This window comes from Helicoverpa zea, chromosome 6, assembly GCF_022581195.2.
Source record: "Helicoverpa zea isolate HzStark_Cry1AcR chromosome 6, ilHelZeax1.1, whole genome shotgun sequence".
In the NCBI taxonomy this organism is placed as follows: domain Eukaryota; kingdom Metazoa; phylum Arthropoda; class Insecta; order Lepidoptera; family Noctuidae; genus Helicoverpa; species Helicoverpa zea.
Genome location: NC_061457.1, coordinates 6,698,477 through 6,722,140, shown reverse-complemented (window position 1 = coordinate 6,722,140; position 23,664 = coordinate 6,698,477). Strand labels below are relative to the sequence as shown.

Below are 23,664 nucleotides of genomic sequence, written 5' to 3'. Positions count from 1 at the left end.
TTCCAATAATTATCTTTAGCCGTTTTCTCTAATATTGACAATTTTTTGTATACTAAAGCATCGATATATATGTACTACGTACTAGATAGAACGTTCCGAACAAAAAGCTTACCACACTGAACTGCAGTGCAGACTATGCAGTGCCCAAAATGGCAAATCAGAGCGATTTTGACACCTGCGTCAGATGGATGTCTATGAAACGACAATTATAAAATAGAAAATACATATCAAGGTATAAACTTACACATATAAACTAATTCGAGAGTCAAGTTAGTAAAATTACACGCTGTTCATGCTATTACAACGCTTGTATATCATACTTTTCATTTATAATTCAATTTTACAAATATGCATTAATTTGTTCCCGCCCGCCATCTTAAATTATGGATTAAGAAAATCGTGCAGAAACAGATGTGCCATAAAACTGGCAGTAGGTAAAATATCAATGAAAACAGACTTCACTTTGTCATGGTATGTTCTTACTTTCAAGAAAAAATAATTAAATTCGCGAAAATTTGTGATAGCCCTCTTAAGAAAAAAAAACATCGTAATTAATATTAAAAACCCTAAAAATAAGTTCCTGGTTTTAATATATTACGTGATTTTGCATTCAATTAGATATAAATAAACTTTTTGATATATTATATGATTTTGAATTCACTTAGATATAAACTTTTTGAGTAATGAAAAATGTAGGCAAAATACGAGCGACACTTCTGCAATTAACATCAATGAGGATGACTACATGTCACAATACGTCATCGAGATGTCAACAGACGACATAAGCGGGTAAATTATTTGTATGGATGTTCTTGTCTATCGCTAGAATATATGTCAATGATACTAAAGAGAATTTTAATTCTACAAAACAAATAATAGTTTTGAAACAAACTAAAAAGTAGAAAATAAATAATAGTTTAAAAAAAAACTAAAAAACACGCTTTTTATAGAAAAACGAACTAAAAATTAGAAAATAAATTTTAATGGATTTAAATTAAGAAAACAGTGTTAAAAATTTCAATGAATATAAATTAATAATAGTATGAATACAAAAAAAATATTTTAAAAAAGCGTGGGGTGCTTTTAAGATATTATCGAAATGAAAATCACTGTACTCATATCTGTCAATAAAATATTTAGAACTATTGACACCATGCACCCCACGCTTTTTTAAATATTTTTTTTGTATTCACACTATTATTAATTTATATTCATTGAAATTTTTAACACTGTTTTCTTAATTTAAATCCATTAAAATTTATTTTCTAATTTTTAGTTCGTTTTTCTATAAAAAGCGTGTTTTTTAGTTTTTTTTTAAACTATTATTTATTTTCTACTTTTTATTAGTAGCAGAATGCCCGATATGGTTAAAAATGCTATTACGATCATATTGCGATTCGATTTTGACATTATTAACTTAGGAGAATCGGAGCCCACTAGACTCCAAACTGCATACTTTAAGAACTAAGACTTAATAAGTGTATTTTACGTTTATTTTTTTATCTTTTAAACCCTACGACTTTTTCTAAATCTGTTTTTTAAACAAATATAAACAAATTCAAAACAAAGAATGTAAAAATCTACAGGTCTATATGTAAGCGCTTATCTATATGGAAAGCAATAAAAGTATTAAGTATTGGATAGGACCCATGCTGCCCTTAGTAGCAAACTAATCCTTTAACTTCGATTTTAATCGAAGATCTAAATAGATTTGATTCTAAAATCGAAGTTAAAGGCTTAGATAATTTTCAAATCAATGCTTGGTTTGCAGCGGGGCAGCGGGTCCCATTCATTATCCGAAATAGGCGATTATCACACTGCCCCGCATGATGCAGCGTAGTGCGTGGATGCGTTTTTTTCCGTTGTATGGAAATATCTCCGTTTGTATGGAAAACACGCATAGTCCAACACACTGAAAATGCATCCACGCGCGTTCATGCGGATCACGCACATACATGCGGAGAAACACGCACCCCCGCGCGTAGGTGCGGGGCGAGACGCAAGGTATGGCACACTGAATCCCGCAATGCCGCGCGTGATTTTGAATGGGCGTGACGTGTATATTTGAAAATGGAACTCGCTGTGCGTGAATTTACAAAACGCACCTACGCGCGTGAGTGCGTGAAAACCCCGCACGATGATGCAGATCTGCACTCCCGCAGGAACGCGCGTAGGTGCGTCGACACGCAGGATGCAGCGTGATGCGGGGCAGTGTGAAGATCACCATAGAGGGAGCAAAAAAATTGTTTCTAAATTATTGTCTTATCAGATTACTACAGAAACAGCGTTATTATACGAGTGAAAAGCCAAGTTAGTTCTGCTATTCCACAATAGATGGCGTTACGACCGCAATTAAAATCTGTAATAGTTTGTTTCATCAGATTCAACACAACATCCTGAGGAACGATCCTCAATTGCGTCTTATTTAGGAATTAAATTTTAATTACTATAGACTACAAGTATATAAATACGGTTTACTTACTGAATTTAGGCATACATCATCCTAATAGGAGAAAATGTTATAGGTACCTAGGTGCTAAAGTATTTGGGTTTGTTTCCAGCAGTTATATTTTCCACAAGATATATATTCTTCATTAAAGTTCCCGCCTTTGTTATTGTTTGTCGTTTATACCTTAGGGGCAGTTGGTATTCTTCAATTCTCATCTCTAAGCAATAATTATGTATATTATATAGGTATGTCCTACTTAATTCACTGGATAGTAATCTCTATAATTCACATCTTACCCTTACTATTTGGTTTATAAGGGTATCTGGTCTGGAAAGGCGATTATTTCATTGCTTTCTCACTTTACATGTATAAAGAGTCTCTATAATTTTGAGTAGTCCGCTAAAGGTGTGTTGTGACAGTTCATTTGTTTGTAATAAATACACGACTACTTAACTTTTTTTCTGTTCGCGACACACATATGTGCACCTACATAACTAATAATATGCGTAGCATTCCGTCACCGGCAGGTCGTAGTTGCGGCGCACAAACGCCATCACCACCATTCTTGTTCCCCACCGGCCGCCAGTCCCGCCACTCTTCCGTTCCGCTCGACAGTTGCGCGCTGCACGGACGATACTACACTCGCTATCGACGGACAAAAATGTGTACCGCGTCCACAGTGTGCTAGATATAATAGTGGCAGTGCTCGTGATTAACGCACAGAAAACTTTTTAAATAAACCAACATTAAAGTCAAATAATGATGGCGCCCGAGACAGTGGTGACTACGGAACACAACAAACCAACTGCACCTTCATCTCAGCAGCAGGGCGGCGCGCTGGATTGGATTAAAATCGACATTAACTATTTCAAAACTCCACCGGGCCTGTTAAAAATAATACAACTAGTGAGTACAAGCATTTATCCATTGTTTAAGTTAATTGGGCTGACTAGCGAAGATTTAATGTTAATTATAAAACTCAGGGGAAAAGTTTTTAACTTGTTCAAGTCCGGCAATTAGTTAACAAATGTTGAGTTAATGTATTGTGTATAAATGATTACTTGTAAACGTACATAATAAAATGTCAATTATATTTTAAGAAACAACCACATACCTAACTAATAAGAATTATAACTTTCAAATATGCACATAGTTATTTCATACTTGTTTGAGGCAGGTGTGTCACTAAACTTAGGGGACTCATACCGTGAGAGCGCGTAGGCACACTAGCATAATGTATTTTATGCATATGAGTTATCGAGGTCATAAAACGTTGCATATTGTCGCTGAGAATGCTTTTTGGTGTCATGCCGTGGAGGTCAGTAGGCAGCAAGATGCGGTAAGGCGCGGCTGGCGGGGGCTGACGCCTCAGCTTGTACGTCGAGCCGGTACCTGCGTGTGGAGGCGAGCTGAGAGCTAATCTTACTCCTCCATTCACCGACGCTACAAACCCATTCCATTATTAACATTCGTTGATAGACCAACGGATCGTCAACTTTAATTTCGGGAAGGCTATCAAAACTGTTTACTCTGTCTGTCCTTACTAGTCGGAACTTACAACTCTCAGGATAAACTTCTCCCGTTTGTTTAATACTGAAATAAGCTACGGAAGTACGAGAGTTGATATACGATATAATTATTCTCTGAAACAATTTGTAACAAAATGTTAAACGGTACCTAATACGTAATTGCTGAAAAAACCTATCCCTATACCTAATTAACTTTTTGACGGAGAAAAAGAAGAGCCTAATTAAACAAATTATTTAGTTGATTCTTTTGATCGTATTCACGAGGAAAATAAATAAAAACTTCAATTTTGTGGATTTCAGGCAATATTTTGCCTATTTTTAGGGTTCCGTAGCCAAAATGGCAAAAACGGAACCCTTATAGTTTCGTCATGTCCGTCTGTCCGTCTGTCCGTCTGTCCGTCTGTCACAGCCGATTTACTCGGAAACTATAAGTACTACAGTGATGAAATTTGATGGGAATATGTGTTGTATGAACCGCTACAAAAATATGACACTAAATAGTAAAAAAAAGAATTGGGGGTGGGGCCCCCCATACATGTAACTGAGGGATGAAATTTTTTTTTTCGATGTACATACCCGTGTGGGGTATCAATGGAAAGGTCTTTTAAAATGATATAAAGTTTTCTAAAAAACATTTTTCTTAAAGTGAACGGTTTTTGAGATATCAGCTCTCAAAGTCGTAAAAAGTATGTCCCCCCCCTCTATTTTTATAACTACGGGGTATAAAATTCTAAAAAAAATAGAGGTGATGCATGCTAATTAACTCTTTCAACGATTTTTGGTTTGATCAAAGTATCTCTTATAGTTTTTGAGATAGGTTGATTTAACTGTAATTTACGGAACCCTTCGTGCACGAGTCCGACTCGCACTTGGCCGGTTTATTCCTATGTGGGTTAAGATTAGAAGTCACTGCCAGTATCATTGGGGCTGTATAAAAGGAACACTTAATTACACATTCTACTAATGCACTTTTGTTTTCTTGTGATGTAAATGTTTATTTTTATATATTGTTTAACGGATGAAGTCATTTTATATTTATGTAGATGATATGTAGGTAATGATCTTGTCAAATGTCTTCAATGCCTTCATACCCTATGAATTCTATCCGTCTATTTGATTCTTATGTTGAGTTATTCATTAAACGTCGTTAACGCCCTACGCATATAAAAATATTAAATGCAATTTTTCTATATAATATTTTTCACCAAGTTTATAATACCTAGCTATTGTGATCTTACCTGTAACATGTAAATTAAGTAGCGCACTAGCAAAAGGCACCTACGTCACGAATTGTCACTCTACGGCCTTGAAATGATTAGTCAGGTCTCGGAAGGAATGATATAACTTAGCAATATAAAACAGTATCACCTTATTTAAACTTTAGTACGAAGGATTCGTCATATTTTGAATGGGCGTGTGTTCGCCATCGCCTACTCGGGCTCAGCATGCTGATATCATCGGCCGTCCTTGCTTGTGCTCCAATAATATTGCGGACCATATTAGTACACGGGATTAATAAAGACACAATAATACTTGCCCAAAAGCAATAGCTATACATAGAGGTATATTAAAATCCGACTCTACCCGTCTTACCACAAAAACTTTTAAACGTCAGTTTATGCCTTGTCTAAAAAAATGACAAATTATGACGTTGACATACGGTTCATTTTGCAGCCAAAATTTTATTAGACAAGTGTAAAACAGGGGTTAAAGTTTTTGTAGTAAGGCCATACATGTTCTATATTGTTCAATACATTTAAACTGACACTACTCGCTAAATCGCCTACAGTTACTCTGTCTAAAGAGCAATAATTTCACGTAAGATCTCTTAAGTTTCCTTACTAGGTAGGTATAATAAATACCTGACAATGGCAAAGTGTGGTGCTAAAGTTACTAAGAATACGAGCTAGCAACAAGTCTGATGAGTATCGGTCACGTAATATTATTTACTTCCCGTTGCTCGCCTTTGGCTTCAATTAGATTAATTGTTCTAATTAAAGGTCTTATTAACTTATCCTGTAGGATTATAAAAGGTTAAGAAGTTCCTGTAGTCTTGTAAAGAAATTGGAGTTTGTGGAGAATCATCAGGGGTTCCTAATACCTATTTGTCTGACATTTTAAAGTCTATCTAAGGAAAATCTAAGACAATCTTAACGATATAAATGCGCTAGGTGCGTCATGCATTACCTAAATGGATACCTACTTGCTGACATGCAATTTTATCACTGAAAACGCTGTATACTCTTACGTGATAAAAATATAATTTGACTTACTGCAAACTGCCTCTACTACCGGTGCTAAAAACGGCAATGGAGGGACTGCAAAAACATACATTTCCAACGCTTTCGCTTTAATATTACGTGACATTACGGAATGAAACAGATCCAAGTAAAATCTGTGTGTAATCACACACAGCATGTCTGTACCTCGTATTACCTATGAGCATAATAAATACTTATAATCTCTAAGTTTGTTATCAGCTAATCAAACAACGAAACAAATATTGAACGGTGATTGTTATCATGAATTCGATCGGTTGTAAACCTTGTTACACTGTAACTATATAGAATTAATGTCATTCAACTGTGACCTTAGCGTTTGGCAGCACTATCGGTGACCGATAAAATGTTCATGGAAAGAAATATACGTAGGTAACCATTAGTCAGCCATGTTAAACCCTCTTATTATAAAAACTGCCGCAAGTAGTGGTTTAAACCCGACTGAAGACGTCTTGGTTTGTTACGGTACTTACGATAGTCTTCACATCCTTATTACAAAACGTAGACTAAGAGAAGACTGTTAAGTACTTCGATTTGTCTATGGTTCAAATAATATCCACAGATTATAAGCAACAAATATTTAAATCATTCGTTCAATCGTTCCGAATTCTATGCGCAGTTCCTTTTTACATTATTTTGTTAAGTCTATTTTGATGAAAAATAAATAACTATGACAATAAAAAAAATATCTCTGCAGTTGAAAATATTACTTTTTATTATTTAAAGGTAATTTTATATTTCTAGTATCTTTTAACGATATACATATGATCCAATTATTCTCTTTTAAACAACTATCGAGTTTGCGCGTATAACGGAACGTCAGCGCGCGTTTCCGAGTTATGTTTTGTTTTTAGGTTAGAAATAATTTGGATTATTTTCATCCCGATTTAAATGATTAAATAAGACGTTGTGCATCTAATTAGAACCTCTTCAAAATTAAGTGCACAATAACTTACACACAGAATATCGTGTGCATTAAATTACCAAAAGAAAATGAAACATTTGAAACAACATAAAAGTAGAAAATTATATTTTATTCCGATGTCTATTTATACAGTCAAATGCACTGATACATGTTGGACACTGTTCTTCATCACACAATCTTGTTCCCTTTCTCATCTAGGCATTTTTCTACATTTTAGCAAGCTTCCAGTCTTTTACAAACATTGCATATTACTGGCAGAGATACGGCGTGCAAAACGCCAAAATAGTCTTGAATCTGTAAATAAACAATAGACTGTATGATAATCTGATATATTTTCGGAGTTTCATCAAAATCTATGTGGTAGTTTATGCGTGGAACATAAACAAACATCCATAATAAAAACTTTGACTCTTATACAATTAATTAGGATGTTTTGGCAACCTACTTGCACTGTAAAGGCTACTTACTTTATGGCGAGCCCAGTTGAGCATCATAGGATCATCCTGGATTATCATCATGCATTCAATTGACTATTATTTCGAAAAACGTAAATCGATATTTATATCGAAAATTGTCGTCAGGTAATTTGAAGAGATTTTGACGATGACGCATTCTGTTGGGTCCCCGGACACTCTCAATAGTATTCTAACACATCCAAGTATTCCAAATCACACATATTTATATCCACTTTCGTTTTTATCATCACAAAACAAATAACCTCAAAAGTAAATAATGTCGGAATTTGACGTTTGTCGACTAAGTACTGCAGTTAAACTAGGGGGCTCGATGGTTTATCTTTTGTACTACAGATAGTAATAGGACTTGCGATAAACTGCGTTTTGTAATAACGTTTTTTCAAGGTCGTACTTAAAGGTGGATTAAAGGTAGTACAAAAGCCGATACTTATTTGATACCGCGTTTTATAATAAGAGGGGAAGGGTTTAGGTTGAATGGTTTCTAACCTTTAAGAAGTTCAATAAACCACTACAATGCCCAAAAATTTTACATTTGTATCTGTGGAATCTTTAGGAGAAAGTATCTTACAGTGACCGTAGAGACACTATAGCTCAATTCTCGTTAGCAAATGTAGAAAGAAAAATATAACTTTTTAGCAGTCGGGTAAAGTAATCTTGTAGAGAAATAATGATTTACACTTTCAAAATCGGTCGGTGGTCGGAGTTTGCAAATCGTTATCGCTAATTTTATAATCTACATAATATGTTATCAGTTTTGATATTCATAATTTCATACCTACATTCTACATTACAGCGCCAATAACCAAATTTTTTTTTTTCAATTGCTGTTATCGCTGACGCCCCATATGCATAATTTTCCTTTTTCCTTATTGTTACATTACTTTACGAAAATATATCTACGTTATATGCAGTTATAACATGTTCGTTGTAGTATATTATAAGTACCTTTATAGTATTTGCAAAGTTCACATACGTAATGTGCTATGAATATCCATGATTAAGCAAACTATGACACATACATATACAACCTCAACTCTATGTAGGTATTAACGTTCTTAAGATCTAATTTCTATTTATTCCCTAAATTGTGAACACAAGGCAAGGGGTTCTTTCTGTTGTTCTTAATATTTATAGTACCTACTGTCCTATTTTCGTAATGACTGATCTAGGTATGTATTCATTCATAAATAATTGGCGTTTTATTTGGCTAGAACATCTTCTATCGTCAGGTCACATTCAGCATAGTTGCCTAAAGTTATTATGACCCGAACACTTCAATAGCGTCATAATCCTAAGTAATCTAAGTACTAAATTTAATGATATATTATTCACCAGACGTACCTATCTATGACTAATTCTTTTCATCAATATGTAAACAATAAAAGTATGCACAGATCTTAGTGATAATAATCAGTAGGTACCTACTATTGTTCATAATTTGATAATGATTGGGCTCATAAAAAATGAATATACAGGCTATAAACGAAAAGAGAAAATATAATTTTGACACGTGTAAGAACAGGACCTAATAATAAAAGAAAAAAATAACGAGTATATTAACGACGATTAAAATTTTGCATTCGTAGCTTATTCGAGAGCGACATCGGGTGAAAGTTGGCATCAAAATGAAAGTAGTACTGTCAACATGTGGTCCGCCATGGCCGGCCAACGTCGTACCTACGCGTCTTTGACTCCACTCGGTCCGGTGTGACAACTTGTCGTTTTCCCATCATTTCAATCGCTCAATAACGTACACTTGCGTGTACTCATAACAGTTTTCACTGGTCAGACATAGTTTACCTCCTAGAGTTAAGTCAACTGGGCTAACCACAAGCTTGAAAGTTTAATGGGCTCATAATTCACGTCGATATACCTACAATGGGTTCTTTTCGAAAATTCTTCAAGCAAACTTGTATAAGTAGATACATAACTTCTAATGACTTGCTGTATAATGAATGAATGATTCGATATTTCAGTCAGACTTCTGAGCCCTTCTGTAGTTATTTACTTTCCCATACCTACTACTTTTGCTGTGAGTAAACTTATTTTAACTGATCTGAAATGAAAATCAGTAAGTAAAGCTAACCTAAAACATACATTCGTCGAACACAAAAATGTGTTTCGAAATTTTCGCATTGTGCAGCCAGCTACGCTGTGTTCCATGCTTGCGACACACCTAAGCGCTTAGTTCACTCGTAGTGTGGTGTGTGCATGTAAAACATCGTAAGTAGGAAAACCATACATAATAGTGTATACTTCTTAAACAAAAACTAGGTCCTTTACAGTTTACAGTATACTATCCAAATACATAACACACTTAGCGCAAAATTATCACAGCGCGCACAGTCTGCAAATAGCGTCAATGCTATAATTTAAGTATCATGCTGAATTATATTCCAACAACTCGACGATGAATTTTATTACATGACTAAGAAATGTACACGAGCATAACAACAATGGCTATAAAAGTTCGTTGCGTTTGTATTAAGATTTGGTAGCTGGGAAACTTCTAGTTCGATAGGAAGAGCATTGGGCAGGAGAAAGTTATCGCTTGTGTGTTCAAGTATTATGTCATGTCTTAAACGTATATAAACAGCAGTTTATATTTGTCTGCCGCTACAGGACGGTCGGTTATTTTGGGAGGACGCTCATCTGTTGTTCTCTTATTTTTCTTGTAAGCATCGTCTAAGAAAACGGGTCATGGAGATCATAGACAACTAAAAGCAAACACTTTTATAATGTTTTCATATTCCAGCTTGTTCTTCTCATGCGTTCAATGCATTAGAATGAAATGGCTATAGTACTTAGTTAGATGATATTTAGTTAAAGTGTACTCAGTTCAAATACTTTCATCAATTAGTCTAGAAGATCCTCGAGGCATTTTGTCAAGTGACCTCTGACTTTTGACTTCAGACACCTCTCAAACCGTCTTTATTGAGTTACTTATCCTTCTAGCCTTGGGTTTAATTTTTTAATTGAGAAGAATGTAGTGTTGTCACGTATATCTACCTACTTGGTATATATTTTTAATTCACATTGTGAATATTCCTGCACCGTATGTATGGTTTTTGTTTACTTATCCTTGATCAGAAATATTTTTTTCCCTTTTTGTGGATTGCATATTCCTTTCGTTCACATTTTAGGCTTGTAGTAACTTTCTACTTCGGCTTCTGTTTTCTATTACTAGCGAATTAAGTACATGTGTTTTAGGTATTATTTCCAATCTCTAAATTCTTGACTTCCAAGTAGCACTTAGATTACCAGTTCTTACAGCTAATTCATAATTGCCAAACGATTTCACGTTAAATAATCTTAATGGTGATAAAAGTAATGATTGTTCGAATGATAGAGCCGCTATTAAGCTCAATGAATGATGCCTCTGCCACTTCATAATACGGTATTAGTGTGTCAGTAATCTGCTTCGATCCATGCCGTCCAACCACAGTGCTACACTCCCACAGAGCACATTACCCTGTGAATGTAATACAGTGACTATCTATTGTTATTTCTTCAGCCCACAAAATTCTCAAGTCTTCGCTGATGTGCCGTAGTTTAGTCGCATCAGCAATAATATCTACAATACGGCCTGTCTCCTGAGCATGCTTTATTTGTGTTTTATTCCGTGTACGTGTGACTCTGTGTAGCTGTATTGCTTACGTATCGTATTAAGTCGAAGGTCACAAGGAAAAGACGCGGAATCTAGACTTCAATATTTAATGAGAGGATCGAACGTAATTCTATATAATTTTCATTGCTACCGGAACAGTTTTATATTACTATGTTGGTTTGTTAGTAAACATCGCTTTCGTGGATCCATGATGCGTTGACGTTCTGTCACGGTTGCGAAATCGAGGTCAATGAAATTGAAATAACTTTCTTCGAATTTTTTGTTCGGGTTAACTATTGCGCTATTGGAGAAATATTGTTACAATTCTATCTGCGGTCCTGGTCTACATGAAAGTGTTTCGATGTTGTATATTATATGGGTGGTGACTAGTTAGTTAAGCAGGGAAGTGAAGAATGCGGAGGCTCGCAGGCTGTTACAGTATATCTGGTTGGCTTAAATGCCATTCGTGGCTACCATTCAACTATGCGACTCAATTGGTGGCCAGGCACTTTGCTTGCTTAAATCGAAGTCTGACTAGATCTGGGGATTGCGTCATTTTGTTGAGCGTGAGCGAGTACCAAATTAAAATTCACTCGCAACCTCAAATTGCGACGATTGGCATGTGAGCAAAATATCTTGTTATTTTATAATATTAGGTATCTGTCAAGGTCAACATCATTAGACAAATATTTAATAATTGAATGTTACCGACTTCGCAAGGATACATCCGTCTTCTTAAACTTCAAGAAAAAATAAAAATTCAGTTTTATACATAGGTATATAGGAACTTGTGATAGTCATGTTGTTTAAAACAATAGTCAGTTATATAATAATGCTGTCCAACAGGTTTTCTATGATTATTATAACTACAGAATTACGTATTTTAGTTACATGAAACATTAAAGCCATTTTAATTCAAAAGTATGTACAGTATTGTAGATGGTTATAAACTTTTTAAAAATAAAACTGCCAAATATGAGGTGAAAGTTATGTCTTAAGGTTAACTTATCAGTTTCCATTTCACGAAGTCAGTTTGAACCCTATGCGGAAGTATGGTCAATGAACCGACTAGACAATGTTTGGGCAAGTTGGCCACGCCGGCACGCACCCATTGACCCCAATGTTATGTTACTTGATTGCATTTTCACTTCGTAACCGTTGCGTTCGTTGCTGGATTGACTCCGATACAACACCCCACTAACGGAACGTTGTCAGACGAATGCATTCATCACTATTTTTTATACAGTCATAACGACTTCGTATCCATTTTCCTGGATATTGTTCTACGAACTAAGTGATTCAATTATTGTGGTATTAGTGTTGGAAGCGTTGGTAATTGAAAAATAATATTATAACTACGGATCGATGGAGTCACTTCAATTAGCCGCCATACTGAATGGGTGTTAACTTCAAGGGCGATTGCGCATTGTACCTTCACATGGGAACAGAGAACAAGTGAAAACTGGACAAATACACGCTAAGTTTTCTAAACTAATGAGTTGAACATTCGTTTTTAATTTACCGTAAAACTATACACGACATGATATGACTTATGTAAAGATATTTATTGAAAAGGCTAACCGATTACGAAGTGCTACGCTTGCCAAGCAGAAAATATAAAAAAAATACTGTTGATGAGTTTGATCGTTTTTTTGGTTGATTGCTTGAACGAGCTCATCTCAGGAAGTAAGTATCTACTGATACGAATTGAAAAAATATTTCAGTGTTAAGGAGTCCATTTATAAAGGAAGGCTAAAAAACTATCTTTTTATCTGGGTGAAGGAAGTAAGTAGTTCCTTCATTCACAATATCTAGTTTAGAAATAGGTAAATGAAAGAGTTAGGTAAGTAATTCAAAAGTAAAAAACGGGAACAAATATAATGACCACCATAAAATGCTTTGATACCCTTAGTTTTGTAACCAGAAATATCTACTGAACACCAGAAAAATAAAGTCTAAAAATGTAATAGTACCAGCTATTTTAGTCACGACTTCACTTTAAATTGTATTCGACCACCAAATTTAGTAAATGATCACCAACTCTTGACGACCAAATTAATGTATTATTTTTGCCTAAATAAGTCACTGTGATTGCCATAAAATGTAGGCTTATTACCAAATAAAGTATTATGATGCCATATTAAGTTATGTGTCCGGCTTGCAATGCATGCGTGAGTGTCAGTATGACGAGTGACAGGGGAAAATAGAATAAAATGACATATTGCACCGACCCCAAGTAAAATTGGGAACAGGGCAGGAGAAAGAAGTAGAAGAATGTGTTTCTCAATACACTCCCTCGAAAACACACTCTTATCGCACTGTTTAGTTAGAGGCATGCAATAGACAATTTTCCACCCTAGTGCAGGAAAAGGGTCCCCATAATCTTATTACATTAATTGTATCAGGCCGAACTTATTTTTTTGGAGTCAGTTTACTTAAACAGGATAGCAAGATGTAAAAACTTTGATTATCATTTTATATTAAAACGCTAGTATAATTTGATGATCATTTACTACTTTTGGGATAACAATGATTTATTTGGACTCATTTTGCTTAAATAGGATAGCAGAATTTAAAAACTTTGGTTATAATCTTACATTAAAATGGTGGTTTAATTTTGGTGATCATTTACTATTTTTGGCTTACGCATGATTTATTTTGGAGTAATTTCACTTAAATAGGATAGAAAAGTGTTAAAACTTTGGTTATAGTTTTACATTAAAATGCGAGTTTCATTTTGGTGATCATTTACTATTTTTGTCTGCTATTTGTTACTATATCTGGTGATCAGTTAAACATAAGCCGTAAAAAACTGCTTAAACAACTAAGGGCTTAAACAATACTCATGTTGGTTCTTAGCTCCATAGTTTGAGTTTGTTTAATTGATGTTGAGTTGTCTAACCCTGCTTCCATATAAATTCTGTGGGTGTGTCCTATTATTCGTAGCACTTTCGTCAACAGATGCAGACACGGAATACAGTAGTATCGGAAATCCGGCCACGTTTTGTTATTTGGAGCGAGACTGCAACGTGTAAAAGCGATGTTGGTCTGTGAACCCATTGATAGAGCTTGGAACTCGGTATGGCGGCCGCGTCACATACATCTACGTCCACACGACAACTTTGCCCCGCGGCTGCGCCGGCGACGCACTTTCTCCATATTATATGCAACTGAGCACGTGCCTCATTTGACACACATTATCGTATCTCCTTAGCAAGACAGGGACCTACGTAGACTTGTGGAGCGGATGTCTACGATATTCTCGGTGCTAATATGTTCTGGTCATGAACATGGCAGTTAGAGTACTTTAAAGTCGTGGTGGGAAGGTCGCAATTTATTGTAAGGCAGTGTTTGCCGTTCGGTTATCGGATGGAATTTCTACAAACAACACCTGTTTAGTGGGCATTGCGACAGAGGGTTCGTGTTCGCGCGCGATATCAAACCGGTTTGGTTCGTAGAGGCCGCTGCGCGGCGGTGCGCGGGGCGGCGATGGCGCGCTTACCTGCGCCTGCGCTTGCCGCCTTCGATGGACGCTAATGGTTCACATTTACCTGACACCGTTGTCCTAGTGGTACTGGAATATTACCGCTAGTTTATCTATTACATACTTTACGCTAGTTACCAGTTATTTTCAGAACATGTATATACTTAATAGGAGCAAAGGCTAGGTTCTTTGCAAACTTTTGGACCTAAAAATAGGTACCTACAGCATTTAAGATATTAAAACATTGCACCGTCGTGCACACCGATAAGGCAATGCCCAGGAACTAATTAAAATTAATTTAAATGAGTACCTAACTAGTTGCACGATTTCAAAAAATCCAATTAGTAAACGTTAATGATTAATAGCAAATATTGGTAAAATATGTTAAATAAATGAGATATTAGCAATTAAATACCATTTGCGAGCTATGATGAAAGAAATCCAATGCAATAATATCTTATTAAACATGTCCACATTAGAATCTATTAGGTAATTTGGATTATTTAGGAGCATTGTTTAAAGTAGTTCCAAGTCCAAGTATGCTACTGCAATTGTGTCAGTATGGTCTTTACAATGAGACTAATCTGTAACGACTACTCATGATATACTTAGTTGTTTAGAGCTGCAATAAGTAAATTAAACAAAAAATGCGATGTCTACATAATATTTAAACAAATTAGAAATAAATAAAATTCTATACCTACGTATTGATATTTTTCCTTAAAAATCACAGCGGTCGATGCAGTTTAATTGCACAAAAAACCTTAACCTTATTTTGTGCCCGAATGACCGATCAGTATTTTTTGTTGAAAGGCAAAATAAAATACAGAAAAAAAAGCCCCGTGGAAGATATGCATGATAATATTGAATGTTATCGTTTCTCCGATAAAACATACGTTATCTAAACAACAATGTCATGTAAATCTTTGCCTGTATTAGTCATACATTACCCAGGTATATTGTTTGGCTCCTACTAAGTCGTATAATCGCTTACATGTATTATATTAAACATATTTCTCCAAAGCAGTGGTACTTACTGTTATTCTAAGACATGAGTGACTCCATCGTATACAATTTGATGTTTTATTTAATTACAGCTCGCTGTGCTCAGCTATATTTTTAACTCGGCCTTGCAAAAAATGATCCACGATGCGTCATGTTCTGAGATAATCTTTATCACAACTGCTGGTAGATAAGATAGCTCACCTAGGTATGACACGAAAATATAAGCGTAATTTGACAATAGCTAGTCATTTTCAAAGGAATGCAATACTGATTAGGATGAAAGTATTTTTTTGCGCACATTACATACCTACCTATTATAAAGTGTCAAGTTCTTAATATTATTATTTTATAGTACCTTAACAAAAATCATTGATATTTAGCATACGTATGTACAAACTCTATAATTGGGTATTTTGGAAGAAGTAGTCAATTTCACTTTTTCTCAGTGCGATAACCTTTTAAAAAGAAAGTGAATGTTTGTAAACGTAATCGTCATCTTTACGCTTACATACATGAGCACCTTTTTCGATTTTACCAAGACAGTTTGCATAGGTAAGATTATTATTTACTACAATATTTCTACATTAAAATCTGTCTAGATAATTCATATAGCTAACGGGTAAACCCGGTGATGTGATTACTTACTATCCATTAACATTACTCTTACGGGAATCGGTATCTTTCATACTCTCCTCTTTATCTTATTATAGTAATCAATCAATAATATGTAAGCAAATTATGTGTTAATTAGTACATCATAAAAATCCTGATATTCCAAGAGACCTATTTTAAATATTTTTAAATAATAAGATAAATTATTAACAGACAGAGTCAAAGAGAGCAAGGCACATAGAACAAATACGATTTGCTTATTTTTTTATATTTAATAGTTTTACTTTTTATTTCCAGGTCCTGGGTATCCTGTGCATGGCACTAGCGTCGCCATGGTACTCCACATGGTTCGTGTTCGTCGCAGTCACGAGCTTCATCACCACACTCATGTGGAGCTTCGTCTACCTGCTCAGCATCAAGGAAGCCCTCAAAATACCCATCAACTGGGTCTTATCTGTAAGTACTTCAATTTAAAAAAAAATATTAATATAAATCATCATCATCATCATCAGGAAATATTAAATCTCAAAGCAATTTGCTATAAAACTTTGAAGAACTTTTTTAAAAGTACTGAAACTTTCTCTGCTCCATTCCTTTCACCGGATGATGTAATTACATAATAAACATTGAAAAAATACAGACAAACACCACAAAAATCTTGTTCTCTTTAAAAAATGAACTTCACAAATTAATCCCGTCTTTTGGACAAGGTTTTCGATTTCTAGGTACTTCAAAAGTAGCCGAGTAAATCAACATTTTGAAAACTGCTAAACCTTGTATCGTCGATAACATACCAGAGTTTTTATCTTATTTTTTCAAGTTTAGAACGTTAAGTAGATAAATATTGGCATTTATGTTAAGAAATTATAAGACCCTTAACTTTGTTAGGCACTTTTGTAAATTTTGATATGTTCAACTTCTTTTGTTCGTACTTCGTTGTTCTGATGACAAACCTCTCTATGTTCCAGGAGTTGATCAGCACTTCCATAGAAACACTGATGTACCTGATCGCCTTCATAGTCCTGTTCGCAGCGACGGCTGGCTACTACGCGCCGACTTACGGAGCAAACGTTGCAGCTGCTGTAAGTACCAGTAGAAAATAATTACGATTTTACCGGTCAATTTTTTCGGTTCTTCAGTTTTCACCAAAAGAGGTTATAGCTTGATGATACCTTTTACGTTAAAATAACCTATAACCTTTACCAATTTCCTTTTCAATACAAGCGTTTAGTTTAAACGTTGTATTGAGGAAATGGAGTTAGTCCTTTCATTTTAACTAAATTGAATACATATTTGTATTTAGGCCTTCTAATAAGAAATAGCCATTTTTTACCTTATGTATACGGTAAATAGTTGACTTATTGGTTTACAGATGTTGCGATGGTTACGATTTTATAATAATTAATGAAATAATTTACCTAGACGGAAATGGAGCTCTGTGTTTGGAAACCACAATAAACTGTAGGTCCCGGCTGTATTTTGCACGTCATCTTTCAGTCAGATAGGCAGTCGCTCCTTGTAAAACACTGGTACACAGCTGCATCCAGTTATACTGGAAGCCGACCCCAAAATACTTGGGAAAAGGCTAGGCAGATAGTGCGATGGAAATGGAGCTGCCAACATGCACTGTTTTTAATTCGTAAAAATAGTCGAGAATGCGTCTTTTTTATGTCTGGTAAAAAAGTACTACCCAGACAGTTAATTCGGTTATTATAATAGAGATACGAAATACTCAAAAGGAGGGTAATGATATAGCTCATTAGCTTTATTAAAACGGTGAGATCATTATAAGTTCGTTGGAAATCTATATTTTGTGGGAACATTCCCTTTTCAGTTTTTTGACTATTTAATTTGAAATAAATGATCCTCACAACTTTAATTGAATTTCATGAGCTCGTTTTATAAATGATTGAACGGAATCCATATCTGGAACTCCCTTCCATACGCGGTAACAATAGTTAATGTAGGAATCTACTCGTGAATCGCGCTGAGTTCTTTGTGTTGTATTTGGAACTTCATAATAGAACACATTCATTCTTTATACGAAAATATATCTATATCTATACATATAATAAATCTGTAAAAAAACTGTGTCTGTACATTGAATATATTAAAAAAATAATAATTGGGTGGGGTTTAGGAACAGTAATGGAGCACAAATCCAAAAAAAAAAATCTGTCTGTTTGTCTGTATGTCTGTATGTCTGTATGTCTGTATGTCTGTTTGTTTGTACACGCTAATCTTCGGAACTACTGAACGGATTTCAATGATTTTTTCTTTGTTGTAACAGTATTAAGCCTGGTCAACATATAGGCTATAATTTATCTTCGAAACTTGAAGACCTGATACAGAACTCCAACAGACCAACAAAACTATAAGAGATACAAAAATGGTGCCATGGCAAAAATTGTTTCATGTGATGAGCATTTTCAGCTGAGATAATAAATTTTAAGATCTGGAACACCTGATGTGGAACCCCAAGAGCCCAGCTTCTCTGTACCATATACAGGTATGACGTTTTAGCAAAAGTTGATCAATTTGATAAGCACTTTCTATCGACTTATACAAATTGAAGATCTAAAACACCTGATGTGGAACTCCAGGGGCCCAGCTAGACTATAGCATATAGAGGTATGACGTTTTAGCAAAAGTTGTTCAATCTGATAAGCACTCTCTGTTGACTTATAAAAATTGAAGATGTAAAACACCTGATGTGGAACTCCAGGAGCCCAGCTAGACTATAGCATATGAAGATATGAGGTTCTAGCAAAAGTGGTTCAATCTGATAAGCACTCTCTGTTGACGTATAAACATCGAAGATCTGGAACACCTGATGTGGAACTTCAAGAGCAATACTACACTTGAAATGTATAGAAATGAATGTTATGAAATAGGTATGGTGAATCAAAAAAAGTAATTAGTCCGTCTTTTAGATAACCCTAAAATAATGGACACGTATTTTTCTTTTCTCTCTCTCATAAACAAATAATAACGAAGATACAATACGCTTGAATTTTGTCTTAAGTCACTGTTTAGTACAAATTTTACATACCTAGACGTCGCGTCACGAGCCCCCACTCTCCGACTTTGTTGCGTTATATCTCATTATTATTACGTATGTCTCTCCAGACCTCGGGACTACAGAGTTCCAAATTTTTGGGAGGCAAACGTGGGGCAGAAGCCAACACGCCCTTTTGAGACAACTTTAATGAAATGGTGACAGAAAACGACGATTATCCCTCTATACACTATAGAAATGAACCCAAGGACAATCCCCTGTGGACGTCGTTAAAAAAAGACAATCCCCGGTTCTGTGCTAAACTATTGCTAACTATGGAGGAAAACTGCTTGGGCTATTGTGATGGGATGTTAGTGGATGATATTGTATTAGATACATGTAAAAATGGCAGGTGGAGACTCGCCACCTCACTTACTGGGCCCCCGGGAATCAGTCACTCAATAGCAACAAGAAGGCAACAAGGACATGAGCGGCTGAAGGACGAGGATACTTTAAACGCAGATTACACGCTCCCTGTGGGTCACTTACCATGAGGCACCTACCCTCCGAGCAGGGCTACTAACCCTGATCTAGCGACTCCACTCTGGACGGCCAAGCCAAGACAGAGGCGTGAGACCTACCCCAGTCATGGTTCACTTCGACCGACCGGAGATGGGGGACAGTATACTCCCTGTTCTCCCTGGAGAACTCAGTATATATAGCCCCTCGGGGTCGCTACTCCCCGTCATCAGCCTCAGATGTCATGCGGTGCTTATATCTCATTATTATTGTCGTTATTATCTCGAGCGTTTGTCCCAATTATGTTAGGGTCGACTTCCAGTCACGATGCAACTGAGTACCAGTGTTTTACAAGGAGCGACTGCCTATCTGACCTCCACAACCCGGTTACCCGCTCAACCCAACACCCCTTGGTAAGACTTACTGACTTCTGACTACCCATAACGACTGCCAAGAATGTTCAATGTCAGCCGGAACCCACAGTTTAACTTCCCCTCCAAATAACGGTCATTGGTATCCAAAATATACGTAGAAAGTACATACGAACTTAGAAAAGTTGCACGCTCATACTTGAGAGATTGGTTCCACTAAACCACCACGACTTCCACTAAGTCACCATGACTTTGTCATCTATTTAATGTTTTTTTACGTAATAATACGTGTAATATTTTTGCCACACACAACTTAAATGCGGACTAATCAGAATCACTACTTTTATCCCTATGGTCACGTCTATTGCGGTTCAGTTCTCAGCGTTTTGTTTAGTCTGCTGTGCTTTTGCTGTTAAACTACAAAAATTAAATATATGGAACGTTTCTAATGGTTATGCGTATTCCGTTGTTTTCAAGTCAACGGGCCCTTAAAATTCAATATCAGACTATTCAGATCTTTGATTTAGCTGACCCCGTAGTCGCTGGCATAAGGGACAGGATCCGCGTACGAAGTCGCGGGCAGAAGCTAGTATTACATATAATAGCTGAAAATAGTTTTTTCACTTGTTTAAACGCTTTTTGGGATAAGCCAGTTAGTAAAAAAAGGTTCTAATTGAAAACCTTCTTCTTTTTTGGGAAGTCGCTTAAAAATCGGCACTCATTTACTATTAGTAATTAACTTGATCTTAAAATAACCAAATGAGTTACGACATTGATTAGACTCACACCTCTAGACGAAGTCTATAGATTATTGAAGATAGTGGTAGGTATAACTAGTAAGTAATTAAGTTTGAGAACGTCGACCTATCGAATGTTACTTTCTATTTTTAATTTGCATATCGACTTAATCCTAACTTTAGAAGGTAGTATTTCGAAGCATCATATTTAATGATTACGTCTTTCCAGTCATGAATATATTATAATGTAAAACAATTACACAATAGGTATTATTGCTTGTTTCGATCTGTAGTATATAATGCACTCGTGTCATCACTTTAGGGCGATTAAATCGGTACACGAGAGATTATTCTGCAGTATCTTTAGCATTACCTGAAATGATTGACCAAAAAACACAACATACCCCTACTTGTCTTGCTCAGCTACTTAGTCCTCCCGCGAAAGACTACCTACGTAGGAACCTTCTAACCAAGGAGTTTGCAGAATTTCTTATGTTAAAGATCGTATTTTGTTTTGCAGGTGTTTGGTATTTTCAACACGGCGGCGTACGGAGCCAGCGCGTTCCTGCTGTACCGGGAGCAGCGAGGCTCCATGGCGTCTGCGCCGGCGGCGTGAGCGCGACCCTCCACGCGCATGCGCCGCGACACCACAAACCTCAACCGAAGCCTATTATCGTATCGTTCACATTCGTTTCGCTTTCGATTCAGAACGCCGAAATCTTACTGTATTTTTCACGATCTTTATTATAAGCACTGTTTACAACATTTATTTTTAATACTTGAAAACGTGACTATTGGCGTTAGCAATTTAATTTGACAAGTATCATAAATTATTTTGAAATATTAATAAATTGTCCTATTTCAAATGTCTAGCTAGTTAATAGCGAAATTTTAATATCGAAGGCCTTATGAATGTGTTTTAGCTGCCAGGCCGATTTACATAAATATAATAATGTAATTGAAGGTTTATATTTATTATTTATCTGAAAAAATATGTTGTGAAAAGAAAACTTTGTAACTTGGTTGATCAAAACATTGCATTTTATGCAGTTAGTTAAGCGTATACTAGTAATTTATATACAATTATAATATACTTTAAAATCGTTTACTCTAACAAACAGTATGGTATATAGAATTGAATTAATGGCCATAGATTGTGTACATGCTAGATATAAAATGGTATGTTTTACGATGACCAACCGTCCCACTGCATCTTTTGATAAAGTACACATAGAAATCAATACATGAACTTTTACGACAAGAAATATATTGAAATTAGTTTGTAGTTTGAGCCTAATTTACCAGAAAATTGGCATGGTATAGTCACAACATTTATTTTGTAGTAGTTTTATTACAAAAACTAAAACTTGAATCCGGCCGAACTAAGACGGACAGCAAAAATATTGATGAAAAATAGTTTTTACCCAAAATGTACATTATCAATATACCTACTTACCTATTATAAATGTCAATTTAACCAAATTCAACCACATTGAATAAAATAGAAATATTAATTTGGGGCCAGTTTTGACGAAGTACATGTATAGGCTTCTCTTTTTAGGTAAACACAATGTATATGTAATTACTCGTATTTTAACACTGATTGTTATACATTTGTTAGACTAGTCTTGCAAATATCAAAACTTGAATGTTTTTTTTTTAGTTGTAATCTAAAACGAATTAATTAAAGGTAATAAATACTATAAAGTAAAGGTAATATATAATATATTTTTTAATATAATTTGAGAAAAATAAAAGATATTTTGGTGAAGACAATTTTATATGCACTTTAGTACCTAATGTATGAGTTTGAGTACCTGATACATACATTCAATGTATCGTTTTGAACAATGATCGCTCTTTGTTCTTTAAAACTACGACTAATTTTGGGTAGGCAAAAACTTCGTTTTAAATGTCAAAAGTAACAAAAACATTTGTGCATCTAAGTATATAAACTTGGTATAAAACAAAATTCATATATAAAAAGACAGATTGTAATTTGAAGGTAAAGAACTAAAGACACCAAACTTTTTTGCTGTCTGTAACCAAATATGTCCACTATGTTTTTATTTTATAAAGAACCTTATTATAAAATATTCATCTGTCTGTATTTTTTGGTATTGAGCACGTTTTCTACACATCTATATCTACCTACCTATACGCGTGTAGGTACTAATACTTACATTACTTGTTTAATATACTTCGTCTTAAAGTTACATTTTGATGTTTTTGTTAAGTACTGAAATATTTAAGTTGTGTTGAATGTCGGGTGTTATGTGAAGTTTAAACAATAGTTAATTTTATTGACCTAATTTGTAAAAAGTTAATAAATATATTTTAACATATCGCAAGGACTTTTCTTTATATATCTGTTTCCATATATATTATGTGTCCATTAGTAAAATAGCATTGCTCGTCAACAGTGAGATATAATTTAGACTTATAATATATATATAATTAGTACTGAGTTTCCCAGGGGTTTTAGATTACTATTATTTTTTGTCGCCCAACTTTTTTTTCTCTTTGTTCGAAAAAATCATCTTCTGGATTATTTTTTTTTTCTAAAACCCCTGGGAAACTCAGTACTAATCCTGAGTCCTAAATTATATCTCACTGTTGACGAGCAATGCTATTTTACTAATGGACACATAATATTCAAAAAGGTTTCGTACG

At 35.1% G+C, this 23,664-nt stretch overlaps 1 protein-coding gene across 1 annotated transcript; it reads left to right on the top strand.

Moving 5' to 3' along the window:
• The first annotated feature begins 3,030 nt into the window (after nucleotides 1–3,030).
• Nucleotides 3,031–23,336, top strand: LOC124631415 (protein MAL2). Its single transcript, XM_047165795.1, has 4 exons — nucleotides 3,031–3,355; nucleotides 16,664–16,822; nucleotides 17,335–17,448; nucleotides 21,512–23,336. Exons 1-4 carry the CDS (start codon nucleotides 3,209–3,211, stop codon nucleotides 21,605–21,607), a joined length of 516 nt encoding a protein of 171 aa, XP_047021751.1. The 5' UTR covers nucleotides 3,031–3,208; the 3' UTR covers nucleotides 21,608–23,336.
• The last annotated feature ends 328 nt before the right edge of the window (nucleotides 23,337–23,664 follow it).

What these genes read in the sequence shown, in the direction of transcription:
- LOC124631415 (XM_047165795.1), top strand. Translation starts at nt 3,209, where the DNA reads ATGATGGCGCCCGAGACAGTGGTGACTACGGAACACAACAAACCAACT. An exon ending in TGTTAAAAATAATACAACTA is followed by an intron (nt 3,356 to 16,663) that starts GTGAGTACAAGC and finishes TTTTATTTCCAG; the next exon opens with GTCCTGGGTATCCTGTGCAT. An exon ending in CCATCAACTGGGTCTTATCT is followed by an intron (nt 16,823 to 17,334) that starts GTAAGTACTTCA and finishes TCTATGTTCCAG; the next exon opens with GAGTTGATCAGCACTTCCAT.